Source organism: Plasmodium malariae, assembly GCF_900090045.1.
Source record: "Plasmodium malariae genome assembly, chromosome: 11".
NCBI classification, from domain to species: Eukaryota; Apicomplexa; class Aconoidasida; order Haemosporida; family Plasmodiidae; genus Plasmodium; species Plasmodium malariae.
Window position 1 is genome coordinate 876,322 of NC_041785.1, and position 14,326 is coordinate 890,647.

General features: G+C 26.3%; 4 protein-coding genes across 4 annotated transcripts; 3 read left to right on the forward strand and 1 right to left on the reverse strand.

Moving 5' to 3' along the window:
* Positions 1-1,812, forward strand: CELF1 (CUGBP Elav-like family member 1, putative; the record flags this gene model as incomplete). Its single annotated transcript, XM_029005914.1, has 2 exons — positions 1-1,123; positions 1,373-1,812. 2 exons carry the CDS (start codon positions 1-3, stop codon positions 1,810-1,812), a joined length of 1,563 nt encoding a protein of 520 aa, XP_028862455.1.
* A 2,703-nt stretch (positions 1,813-4,515) lies between these two features.
* Positions 4,516-7,578, reverse strand: PmUG01_11026700 (exosome complex exonuclease RRP44, putative; the record flags this gene model as incomplete). Its single annotated transcript, XM_029005915.1, has 1 exon — positions 4,516-7,578. One exon carries the CDS (start codon positions 7,576-7,578, stop codon positions 4,516-4,518), a length of 3,063 nt encoding a protein of 1,020 aa, XP_028862456.1.
* A 984-nt stretch (positions 7,579-8,562) lies between these two features.
* HMGB4 (high mobility group protein B4, putative) lies at positions 8,563-11,385 on the forward strand (the record flags this gene model as incomplete). Its single annotated transcript, XM_029005916.1, has 11 exons — positions 8,563-8,570; positions 8,899-9,001; positions 9,148-9,216; positions 9,325-9,384; positions 9,586-9,620; positions 9,785-9,848; positions 10,006-10,044; positions 10,166-10,253; positions 10,546-10,590; positions 10,760-10,825; positions 11,219-11,385. 11 exons carry the CDS (start codon positions 8,563-8,565, stop codon positions 11,383-11,385), a joined length of 744 nt encoding a protein of 247 aa, XP_028862457.1.
* Positions 11,386-12,304: 919 nt separating this feature from the next.
* PmUG01_11026900 (riboflavin kinase / FAD synthase family protein, putative) lies at positions 12,305-14,326 on the forward strand (the record flags this gene model as incomplete). Its single annotated transcript, XM_029005917.1, has 1 exon — positions 12,305-14,326. The coding sequence occupies one exon, from the start codon at positions 12,305-12,307 to the stop codon at positions 14,324-14,326; it is 2,022 nt and encodes a 673-aa protein (XP_028862458.1).

The following is a 14,326-nucleotide window of genomic DNA, read 5'->3' on the forward strand; positions in this document are numbered from 1 at the left end:
ATGACTATTCGGAATATAAGTATGGAAAATAGTGAGAACATAGATGCCAATGAAAATTCCTCTGACACAAATACAGCAAATTATATTCAGGGGAAGAATAATGAAAATATATCAGATGAATTGGATTTTTCAAAAGAAGAAAATGAATTAAATGGAAGCACAAAAAATGCAAAATCGAAGCAGGATAATTCAGTAAAAACAAAAAATTCGTCAGATAACAATGAAATTAACATTGATTACAGTGATCACAATTTTCCATGCCATCCAGCTCCACCTGTATCTATAAAACTATTTATTGGAAGGGTTCCAAAAAATTTTGAAGAAGAACAATTACGTCCTATATTTGAAGAGTTTGGAATAGTAAATGAAGTAGTTATCATACGAGATAAAATAACAAACATACATAAATCAAGTGCTTTTGTGAAAATGGCATCAATTTCAGAAGCTGATAATGCAATAAGGTCATTAAATAATCAGAGAACTTTAGATCCACAATTAGGATCACTACAAGTTAAATATGCTTCAGGAGAAGTTATGAAATTAGGTTTTCCACAAAATATTGAATCAGGTGTTGATCAAGCCAAATTATTTATTGGTTCATTACCAAAAAATATTACTGAAGAAAGTATAAAAGAAATGTTTTCTCCTTATGGTGCAGTTGAGGAAGTTTTTATTATGAAAGATAATTCAACTGGATTAGGAAAAGGATGTTCTTTTGTAAAATTTGCATTCAAAGAACAAGCCTTATATGCAATCAACACATTAAATGGAAAGAAAACATTAGAAGGATGTGCAAGACCTGTTGAGGTTAGGTTTGCTGAACCCAAGTCAGCTAAACAGACACAAATGCCCTTAACATTACAGCCTATGCAAAATGCACCACATGGAATTTCACCACAACCGCACATTACAAGCCCTAATAATATAAACTTCGGAAATAATTTTGGTGTAAACAATAATTATCCTCGACAAGTGGGTGCATGGAAAGAATATTATTCTGGAGAAGGAAGACCTTATTACTACAATGAACAAACAAATACAACTCAGTGGGAAATGCCAAAAGAATTTGAAACCATTTTTATGAACAATACGCCAAATATGCACAACCTTTCGGATTCATCAGGTTATTTTTATGAAAGATAATTATGTTTCTGCGTAAAAGAGCTTGAACGGGATATACATCCCATTTTTTTTTGCTTTCAATTAGTTGCATTAATGTTTAGGCGTCTGGGCAATTTTTTGAGGATTTTTTTTAAACATTATTTCATATTTGTGTTGTTTCTTTTTTTTTGTGTGCAATTTCTTTTTTCTTTTTTTTTTTTTGCTATATGTTATGCCATTTTTCTGTTTATTTATACCCCCCTTTTTACAGGTCCCCCAGGTGCAAATTTATTCATTTTCCATGTTCCCAACGAATGGCAGCAAACTGATTTAATCCAAGCCTTTGCTCCATTTGGTGAGTTGTTATCAGCGAGAATAGCCACTGAAAAGAATACAGGAAGGAATAGAGGATTTGCATTTGTATCATATGAAAATATTGAAAGCGCTGCCGCAGCAATTTCACAGATGAACGGATTTATGGCACTAAATAAAAAATTAAAAGTAACAGTGAAAAAAGGAGAAGAAGAAGAAATGAAAAAGTATGTTAACCAAAATGGAATAAACACATTTCAGCAAATTTCTCGTCCACAAAAAAATATCCCAACACAACCAAATACAGCACCACAACCGAACTTTGCTGCTCATCAAAATGCCCAAGCACAAAACTTTTTCTATTCAAATAGTAATAGTTATCGATGTGGTCCATATTGACATGCCCATTGTTATAACAATTTAAATTTTATTTTCAACTCTTATATGAAAAAGCGCAAAAAAATTATAAAAGTTAATATTAAAAAAAAAAAAAAAAATTTTAAATTAAGATTAAAAAGAAAATTATAAAATTAATGAAGCGTATATAATATAATTAAACTTATAAAAAAAAAAAAAAAAAAAAAAAAAAGATGAGATTATATGAGATGAGAAAATAAGACGATCTAATATGTACCATACTGCGGGCATATTGGAAGACAGTTGCTTTTATGCACGGCTCTTCATATTTAACTGTATAGAAGTGTTTACATATATATACAAATATTTGTACATATATATATATATATATGCCTAAGCAAATACCGTTTTTACTATATACAAAATTAGTGTACAAATGTTACTGAAGAAATGAATTATTAAGCTTTTGTAGAGAGAAGAATGGGGAAAATACATAAAAAGAAGAATATATACTATGTGCCTGCAGGTAAGAAATCGTAATAAATGTATTTGAAGCATTAAAGAGTATTCGAATGGAAATAAGTTCTCTTTAAAAATATGTTAAGAGTTAACTTCTATTAATTAATGTAAAAATATATGTATATAATTAGGCATTTAGATATTAACAAAGAGGTAATATCTTCTTTTTTTTTTTTTTTCTCTCCTTTTTTATCACTTTTTTTTTTTTTTTTTTTTTTTTTTCTTTTTTTTTTTTTTTTTTTTTCTTTTTTTTTTTTTTAATAAATATATATATAATATACAGCTATTTTAATATGTAATTCTTTTTTTCCCCTTTCCCTCCATAATTTTTTATTGAAAACATGTTAAAATGAATTACACATTTGCGCAATGGCTTTATTTTATTATATATATATATATATATATATATATATATTCCTCGACGCATGCAGTTTTGTTTATTACTTTATTTATTAGCTGTTTCGTCTAAAAAGTTAAATGAGTTATACTGCTGTGGATGTTGTTATTACTGCTACTGTTGTCATTATCGTTGTCGTCGTTATTATTATTATTATCGTTATCGTTATCGTTGATGTAGTTGTCATTGTCATTGTCATTGTTATTCTTGATGTCGATGTCATCATGGGCTTGGTATATTTCTAAATTTTAATCTTTAGTATTATTTTCAGCAGAATTTGTTTATTGTATAAATACATTAGTACAATATTTGTTTTTGTATTTACTCATTTTTATTAGCCCCTTCTTTATTCTCTATTGATTACAAGTTATTTTGATTTTTCCTCATTCTATATAATTCTACAATTTCGTAATTTATCTTGACATAATATAAATATATTTTTTATATTACTTTTATATTCCTTCTTTTCTTTCTCTTATTTCTTTGATTCCTTTTTTTTTTTTTTTTTTTTTTTAATCTCATTTCTTAAGTAAAAATATTTCAGTTAATTTGTGGTTACCTCGTAATTCAGTTTTTTTTTTTTTTTTTTTTTTTTTTTTTTTGTTAAAGATGAATTCGAAATTCATTTTCTTCAGTCAAAGTTTTTCATTTGAGATAATTTTTTCAATTTTTAAATATTTACAATCGTTTAATGGTTTATTTCTTCACCCTTATTTCTTATAAATATGTCGTATTTTGTTTTAAATAATTAATTATTTGCCAAGCTACCCATTTCCGTTATATCCCATTCTTATCTTCTTATTTTATTTTTTCTTATATCTTCTTTTTTTTTTCCGTACTTTCGGTTTTTCCCATTAATCAGTAGAGTGGTAGTCGTATTTTACTTTCTATATATGCATATGAGTGGGTACAGATGCTATTATATATACATTCATATATCAACATTTACATTTTAAATGTTCTCACACTTTGAAAAAAGGATGTTATGTATTATTTGTTGTACAGAGTGCAATATTTTTATGAGTTGTCTAATTTTTTTTTTTTTTTTTTCCTGTTATATTTGTTACTTTCTCCTTCGTTTAGTATTATAATGCCAAACTATATTCTATTTACAAAATGTGTCATATGTTGACAACTTAATATTTTGACATTCTTAATCTTGTAATACTTCTATCCTTATAATAATATTTGCAAAAATTTTGTCAATTTTAGATTTTATGCTTTTCTGCTATTTTACCTTTGCACATATTTGTATGTGTGTTGTTACAGCTTTAATTTATTTAAACTTTTCTCATACTTGTTTTTCTCCCATACATTTTTGCATAATTTTGTATACATAATGTTTTAGTAATTTTTTTTTAATTTTTAGTTAGTACATTGTTCATATGCATCGTTTTAATAATATATATATATATATATATATATATTTTTTTTTTTTTTTGTACTGTATTGTCATTGTTTGAAGAGAACATTTTCTTAAATGTTTATTCACAAAATTAAATATTCAAAAATTTTGAAAAAATATTAAAAGAAAAATACAGAATTAACAAAATACAAAAAAGAAATTTTAGAATTTTTTTTTTCTTTTCAACAATATGTAAAAACAGTAAAGACGTTACGAAGAGAGCAATGTTGGGGGTAAAGTGACAAGCTAACAAATAAAGAAAGACATGTACACTTATACATCTATGTATATGTATATATTAAGGCGTTTGTGCGCTCATAAATGTGTATACCTCTGTAGTAACCTATATATTATACACATGTATTTATGTGTTTATGTTTGCATGTACGAACGTATGTGAGTCTACACTATCCACACTGCTTCTTTACAGCTTTTTAATAAAAATAAAATGATTTTGACATTTAATTTCGTAACTGTCGACCTGCATGTGAACCTGTATGTTGTCATAAAATTTAAGGTGGAAAAGTTCTCTTTGGTTTTCGTCAATTTTGTTGAATCTTTTTCTTTTCTCGTCATATATAAATCCATCCTTTCTTTTTAAGTAACAGATACCTTCTATAGAATATCCAGGTACATATATTTGTATACCATTTTTTTTCAGATTGATAATAACAGCGTTAGTTATTTGATTTCCTATTTTTTTTATATAAAGATAAGAAAAAAAATCAACGGATGCCCTTGAGGCAAATCTTGCATTTCTATATTTTTCATTTAATAAGCTAATTTGTTTGTTTAAATAAATGATGTCTATATATTTGTTATCTAATTTCTCGATACCATATATATGATTTAATATTCTGTGCACCATTATATCTGCATATCTTCTAATTGGTGAAGTGAAGAAGGTATAAATATCTGCTGCTAAACCATAATGTTTTAACATTTGGTTATTATGTACATTATACCCTGATATAAAAACTGCTTCATTCATACATTTCGTAACTAAAACTTTTAAAATATTTGTTAAGATTTGATCGTTTTTTAAATTTATATTATTAAGTGAATGAGATAATTCCTTTGAAGTGCTATACTTAAAATCGTATACATTAATTGATTGTAAATAATCATTTAGCTCTTTTAAATTTTCATTTTTTGGAGGTGGGTGCCTTCTCAAAACACTAGCCGCTTTAAAACTTTGAAAAATTATTCTTGCCACTGACCTATTTGCTAGTAACATAAATGCCTCTATCAACTTATTTGTTTCATAACTAACATATGGTTTTAAATTTTTGGCTTTAGAAAAATCGTTTGATTCAAATTCGAATAACACTTCTGAATTTCCTCTTAATTCAAGGGCACCCTCCTCTGACCATTTTTTCTTTAAGCTTTTCGCAATTGCATTTAGTATTCTTAATGCTTGCGCTGTAGGAGTAGTATTATTTACATCATCGATAATATTTTGAGCTTGCTCATATGAAAAGGATTTATTACTATTAATAATACACTTGGAAACAGTAATATCACGTATATCATAATTAGTATCGAATGTAAAAATACAACTATAAGTTAGTCTATCTTCATTTTCAACCAGTGAACATAAATCTGTTGTTAACAATTTGGGAAGCATTTCAACTCTTTGATTTATTAAATAAACAGTAGTACATCTTTTTGAAGCTTCTAAATCCAGAGGACTATTCTGTTTAACAAAATAAGACACATCCGCTATATGAACACCAACTCTTATAATTTTCATTTCATCTATTACCTCAACTGATAATGCATCATCAATATCTTGACAACCTAGAGGATCAATGCTAAAGGTTAGAACATCTCTAAAGTCTTTTCTTTTTTTATATTCTTCTTCAGGTATTTTCCAATTATTCGGAGGTAAACACATATAAGCACTTTCACTAAATTCTTTCGTTGAAATATTATATTCATTATAAATTAATTTAGTCTCAGTTTCAATATCATCACAAGTACCTAGCACACTTAAACATCTTCCTAGAGGGTATTTTGAGTTATAATCCCAATTATCTATAATAACTATTACTCTTTTATTTCGTAGTTCTTCTTCTAAATTGCTTTTTATTATAATATATGGTATTTTGCTATTGAAAGCTTTAAAAAATAACATTTTTTTTATGTGCATATTTCTATTATTATCATACGCCTTAATTACACCACCATATTCTCTTCTGCATCTACTAATAATACCAACTACTTTTCCGTATAATTTTTTTTTACTTTCATTTAAACGTATTTGTTTTATACCATCATCCTTCGAATCTTCTTCATTTTTTCCAGGATGATTCCTTTCTTCATTGTTCTCTTTGAATTGATAGTTTTTTCTTTTTGACTGTACGATGGATTGCTTTTTAGGCGTATTTTCTTGCTCTCGCGTATCCTCCTTTTCTTCCTCTTTTACTTTTTCCTTCTGTTCTTCCTCCTCAGAATCCTCTGGACTGATCAACTCCTCAAAATAATCATCTTCTACATCCGACACTTCCCCTCTTTCTTGCAAAATTTCAACAACCACAATATCGTTGTGTATTGCTCTGTTCATTTTTCTAGCTCCTCTTATCACAATTTCTTCATTTTCAGAAACTTTTACTAATGCCATTTTATTAACACATATAATTTGAAAAACTCCTTTAACTATTTCATTATCTCGAAGCTTTTGAATTATATCCTTTTTACTTAAATGTGGTTCGAATGTTTGTTTTTTATCATAATATTTGTCATTATCTACAAGTATATGACTACCTTCCTGTTCTCTTACCATCGAATCGTGTTTATTATTTTCATTAGTCATATCATCTTCAAAATATATTTTTAACTTGTCTATATTAATTGGAGACCCCTCTTTTTTATTACTTTTTTTCTTTAATTCTTTTACATATTTAAATAAAGTAAAACAAGATATATCATTTTTCTCACAATCTTCTTTTAAAAACAAATTATTACTTATAACTATTATGTGTAGTTTTGGATTGTGGTGTCTTAGCCATATTACTATCTTTATAATTTCCTGTATTTGTTTTGTACTCTCCTGAACATTATCATCAACATAGGTAAATTTACAAAATTTATTCACGAAAACAGAATATCTTTTACTACTATTTGGTATATTTTCCTCTACCTCATAACATAGTTCATGTAATTTTTTATATAATATTTTATTGAATGTTCTGACATGTTCATAAATTGTCAATGGAATTAATATATTATCAATATTACATTCATATAAAAAATCCATATATTTAATTATACTATCCATATCTAAAATAAGAATATTTCTTTCTCCATCTAAAAATTTCTTCTTTTTATTTTCACAAACTTTACATTTTTCTATCCCGCAGCTTATATCATTTCTTAAATATATTTCTCTTATTATTTTTGTAATTCTATAATTCGCGCTGCATTTGTACGAACATTTCTGAACACGCTGATCGTTCTTTCTGTTTAGGAACCTGAACGTATGCATATTTTTCTAACTTTCATTGGGGGATCCTTGCACAAGGGGGGAAAAGTGTAAACAGAATTGTGGGGAAGCCAAGCTAGTGACTGAACTAACGAAATGGCAAAAGGATTAGCAAAAAAAAAAAAATATAAAATGAGTGCAATGGAAAGTAACAAAAGAAAGGAATATAAAAAGGCGACAAAACTAGAGGACAAAAGAAGTCAACTGAATGAAACTGTTAACAAAAGGTAATTAATAAAAAGCATTAAAAAGGTATTTAATTGCAGTATAGAAAATAATAATTCACTAATGAATAACATATGAGAAGAGTATTTTATAGCATTTAATGATTCTATATAACAACTGAAAAAAATATCTTGCATAGGATAAATAAATCATTAACTAAAAATAAAACAGAATAGAGCAAAATAAAGTGAAACAAAATAAAACAGAATAGAGCAAAATAAAATGAAACAAAATAAAACAGAATAGAGCAAAATAAAGTGAAACAAAATAAAACAAAATAAAACCGTAATGTACCTTAAAACAAAAACACGTGAAGAACATCGCTTGCGAAGTTTATTTTTCGTTGCGAACAATATTCACTTTTAAGGAGTGCAAGTGGAACTGTGAGGGAAAAAAAAAAAAAAATTCATGGAAAATGACTCACGAAAAATAAGGAGTAAAAGGAGAACACTAGAAAGCTAATTTGCACTTTAGTAGTGTTATTATTTGTATGCTTTTTCTTTTTTTTTTTTTTCTTTATATTTTTTCTTTTTTTTTTTTTCTATTATGCTGATTTGCTAATCTCGTGCATTTTGTGTAATATAATACACGAGACCTTCTTTTTCATAGCATATTAAAATAAAGAAAAAAAGCGAAATTACCCATATAAATAATTGAATGATTACACATTTATGAAAAAGATTATGAGATATTATGTGTACATTCTTTTTTTATTAAACATAACTCTTATTGGCTTTTCTTGAAATTTAAACGACGATAAAAATGGACAGGTATACATAATAATACCAAGCGGAAAATAATAAAAAGAGAGGAAAAAAAATTAAGAAAAAATTGAAGTAGTTAGGGAAAAAACTAAAAAGAACTGAAAAAAAACTGAAAGGAATTAAGAAAAAAAAAAAAAGGAAAGAATCAAAAAACACAAATAAACATTGAGTAATAAAAAGAATAACTAATAAACATAGTACAAATAATATTAGGATCATTCTTCATAAATAATCTTATGAAATAGACATGCTTACTAGAAACAAATGGAAATATGCTATATCGTGTTATTTTTATATAAAGTTTTTCTCTATTTTTCATTTCATGAACTTGTAGAAAAAAACCTAAAGCGCCTCCATCCTCTTATCTCATTTTTTGTAATTACGAAAGAGAAAATGTAAAAAATAGTTTGTTAGAGAAATCTGATAGCAAGGAAACAGTAAAGAAACAAAAAAAAAAAAAAAAAAAAAAAGAGTTACGAATTTGTTAACACAATTTTATGCCGTATTGTCATCACTATTTCATTTCTTATTTTTAATGAAAATTTTTGACAAAATTTTTTCCTAACGTTTTATTTTTATAAAGATAAGGATAACGGACATTCAGAAAGAACTAAGTAGTAGATGGAAGACCTTATCTCAAGAAGAAAGAAAGGTTAAGAATGACTTCATAACAGAGCAAGAGATAACGTGTAGTTTCGTATAACCAATTTTTTCATTGTTAAGTCTATAAATATGTGTGCCTTATTATTATTCCCGTTAGATTTTTGAAGATCAAGCGCAACTTTTAAAATTAAAATATAATGAAGAGCTCTTGGAATGGGTACGATAAACAAATGCAATAAAAATGCCAAAAAGCTGCAATATTAATTAAAAGGAAAAAAAAAAAAAAAAAAAAAGGAGGCTAAAATAATGCACAAAAAAGGGCTAAATATGGGAAAATAAAGGGGAAAAGAAATGAACAGCAATCGCTACCCACAATTACACATACTTCATTTTTTCCCAACATTTATTAACTTCTCAGCAAAAATCTGAAATGACGGACGTGCCAGGAGATATGTTAGCTCAAAAGCAGAGGACATATTTTTACCATATTTTTTCTTTATGGCCTCTTCCTTCTTATTTTAAAAATTTTACATCTAAAACGTGATGTGTAATATAAAAATGTATTTTTTTTTTTTTTTTTTTTTTTCCCTCTTTTTTATGAATACCGATATAAATAGCACAATTAAATTTCCCGTTTTGAAAATTCAAAAAATTATGCATTTAAATAATAACGTCAGAAAGGTAAGAAAATAATATAAAAGAAGAGAATGCTTATATGTTATTCAAAAAAAAGACACCGTTTTTTACTTCATTTCACATCACTTTTTTTTTTTTTTTTTTTTATCGTACTACAATAACATAGCAAATATCTTTTATCTTTTTGTTAACTTTTTATTAGATAAACCATGAGGCTATTAATATTTTCCAAAAAGCTTTGGTTAGTTAAAAATATAAAATGATGAAGTGTGGTTCCCATGGATATATGAAATAATATGAACATATACCCCTGCCTTTATTTAGATTACATAGTATTTCAAATTTCTCACCATTTTCAACAGATAAAATTTTTAATCGAATTAGTTAATAAAACAGTTGAATATAAAAATGAAAAAAACACTTCCCGATATATAACATCTCTTGATATAAGTTAAGATTCCATATGCTATCATATGTGATGACCGTTTAATATGATGGCTATTTATTCTGACTACTTATTGTTATCATTAAATATGATATCCATTTGTTATATCTATTTATGATGTCTATTTATTATAATGACTAAGTTTTCCTAAGTGTACACAGTAGTAAAATCACGTATCCGTGTATTATGTTTATTACTTGTGTATGTAACTCGTATGACGTTCGTACATTATGCTTGTTATGTTTTGTTTATACATATATGCGCATATATAACTACAATCATTTGTTATTTTCTCAGTATCGTGCATAAAAAGGGAAGGAATAAAATACAAATTTCTAGAAGGTTTTTAAAAAAAATTAAGGAAATACTTTATATGCTCTTATGAATATTTGCAATTGATAATTTGAAACAAATAGCTAGTTATTTAAAATAATTTTACATCTACTAATAACTAATATTTTGTAAGCTAAAAAATGCAAGCATTCTCTTTTATTTTGTGTCATTTATATAGATTGTTTGTACCTACTGAAAGAGCAAAGCACCAGCACATTTTTTGTTGAGGAGGATGAAAACGAAGGTAAGCTTTTTACGACATACAGTTATACGGATGTTATATTTCTATTTTGTAAAAAGGGGAAATACAAATTAATTCTTTTGTAACAAGAATTAAAGGTTTTCATTCGTTATTCTATTTTATTCTATTTTTATTATATTTTATGTTTTTTATTTTCTTTTTTGTTATTAACGTATTTTATAATTTTTTGAATTTTATAAATTCCGAATAATGTCAAGTTTAATTTTTCTATTGTTTCAAGATTATAGCAGTTCACACTTTCATACTTAAAGTATTATATTTTATCTTTTGTTTTTCTTCTACTAGGTCGTTTATACTCATTTTCCTTTTATTTTTCTTTTATTTTGTGTATGTACCTTTCTGTAACCCTTTTTCCATTCATTTACTTCAAAACAGAGACGATATTTGATTTGTGTGAAGAAGATAAAAAGGAATATAATTACGACATGGAAGAAAAGAAGAGCAGGATGAAGAAGAAATCACAAACTAACAAGACAAAAGAAAAAATCGGAGAAAATAAAAACATATATGCTGATATTACAACATATTTTAAAAAAATTTAAATGCAAAACTACATCTTTTTTGATCTTCTTTTTTGTACTATTACAAAATAAGAGAACATTCCCTTTTGATTTTAAAATAAAAAAATAAAATAATATAAAATAACAGGAAAAAAGCACAAGCTAGCTTTTTCGATTTTTTTTTTTTTTTTTTATTTTATACTAACAGCACGCTTTATTAAAAAATATCATCTATCATTCACATTTTAATTATGTAAAACTTTTTTTTTTTTTTTTTTCTTATGTCCACAAGTATAAATGTATATGTATATTCTAATCACATACCTTATCATATCCATATATATATGCGAATACGTGCATATGTATATTCATATAACGCATAAATAAACGTAAGGGGCAAAAACGAACGAATAAACCATAGGTGAATCAATCAGCTATGTAAACCTCTACAACAATCGTTTACATGAACAAATATACTTGCAAAATGTACTTGCAAATTGCTCTTACAGAATGTACTTACACATCGCAAATATGAGCAGCATCATTTATTGTAAGCATCACAATTATATATTCAGAGTCGACTGAAAAATAAGAGATTTTAAGATTGTAAGATTGTAAGATATTTTTACCTATTTTTTTTTTTACTTTATTTAATTTTGTTTCTTTTTGTTTCTTTAAGTTTCATTTTGTTTCGTTTTGTTTAACCTTGTTAATTTTCTTTTTAAATATATTTCAAAAGAAAAGCAAAAGATAGAAAAGAAGCTCCTCTGTACGTTATGACTTCATTTTAATATAAACAATAAGACGCTAAGGTTTTAAGCGACATATATTTTTATTCGCATTATTGTTAATTATTAAAGGTTAGCTTCCAAGTGTTATATAGGAATGAACTTCTAACCACTAACCGTTATGCATTAATTATTAACTACCACTCATATTGATGCATAATACAAAATAATAAATGGATTTTGGAGAGGGTGAAAAAACTATGGCCCTTATCGATGCAGACTTTTATATAATAAATTACAGAAGTTGCATAACTACTTATATACAAAGCATACATAATAATTTGCGAAGAGGTAGAAGAGATGCTTTACAAAATGGAGATAATAATGAGAATATAGAAAAAGCAAAAAAAATAATATGTATTTTCATGCTTCAAATATTCCTCAACAACATCGATAAAAATGTAAATCTATTTGATGTTTTACATGAAGTAATAAATAAATATCATTATTTAATAAAACGAGATGTTAAGTCACAGTGTAATAAATGTCAAGGGAATGCAGGAAATGAAAACAGAAATAGCAATCAGCTTCTTTTAAATAATAATGGAGGAGAAATCGATCAGGAGGAAAATATAATTGCCTTTGAAAACAAAAATGAATGGTTAGTTTCAGCAAGTAGGAACATAAGAATTGGGACCAGTCAACAGGTAGATATGAATAAGTATGAGGAGAGGAAAAAAAATGGGCAAAGCGGCGAAAGTGGAGAAAATGACAAAAATGGGCAGAGAAGCCAAAATGGAGAAAATCCTATAAACCAGTTAATTCACAACTTAATACAAAATGGTAACTACGTTAATAGTGAAAATATAGCTTCGTCTAAAATATGTGTGTTAAACATTAGTAACAAAGAGAAGGATGTAAAAAGTTCGTCGGAGTCGTTTGGCGATAATTTTTGTGAAGAAGAGAATTCTGAAGGCACTGAGTTATGCACAAATTTAAAAAGTGAGAAAGTGAAATATTGTAAAAAGGATAAATATACAAATGATAGTAATAACAATGAAGAGGAGTCCAGATGTAGTACATACAAATTAAACAATTTTCCCCCATCGCGTTTATGTAAAAAACGGTTTATAATAAATTATAATAATATAAGCTTAAAAATAAAAACCTTTGATAATGTATTAAATATGACACAATTTATAGAAGAAGAAATAGTAAAAAAGCATAAAATAAATGAGGAATACTTAAGAGAAATAAAAAATTTATATAGAATAATTATCCTCTCCAAATTACACATCGGTGTGTATAAATTTTTGTCCTTACTAAAAAAAAAAAATTTTTTTTTTATATTTTATACTTCAAATAAAAAATTAACTCATCTTCTATTTAAATATTTTAAAATTAGGAAGAGTTTTAAAAATCAATATACTTTAATAAATTCATTTGACGATTTAAAAAATTTTAAAAATTATAAAAAATGTCTAGTATTTAGCAATCGTCAATGTTTTGTGAACTATGCAAAAAGATATGGATACTTCAGAATAGCCAAAGGGAAAAAGAATTCATCAATATCCTCAAACTGTGATGATATTAATTGGGAGGATATAATAATAGCACATAATAAATGTAGTAAAGTTAGTAAAGATAGTATCGATAGTAAGGGTAGTACAGATAGTATGGATAGTAAGTGTAGTAAAGATGCCATATCATCAAACAGTTCAGATTATAATTCTAATAAATATAACGATGTTGTATATCCCTTTGAACGCAACTGCAATTTGACTAAAGATATATTATCATGGAGAACGTTTTATATATTTAATAAATATATTTATATATATGGAAAGGTAGTAAAAGGTTTTGGAAGAGGCAGTAAATACTTAAACATACCAACAGCAAATATTTTTAATAGTAATCTAACTTCAGCAGATATAATGCCAGGTATATACTTCGGCTTATCTAAATTGAAAAAGAAAATTTATAAAACTGTTATATCTATAGGGTATAACCCTTATTTTGAAAATAAGCACATAACTGTAGAAGCATTTTTGTATTACCAGACAAGTAATTTGTTCTATAATGAAAATATTCATTTAATTATTTTTGGTATTTTAAGGAGCGAAAGTAATTTTCCCTCCTTTTCACATCTAATACAAGCCATACAGTTTGATTGCGAACTCGCTCGAATTATTCTGAACAAAATTAAAAATGATGACAAATTTGTAATGTGTAAAAGTTACCTCAATTCGTTGTAA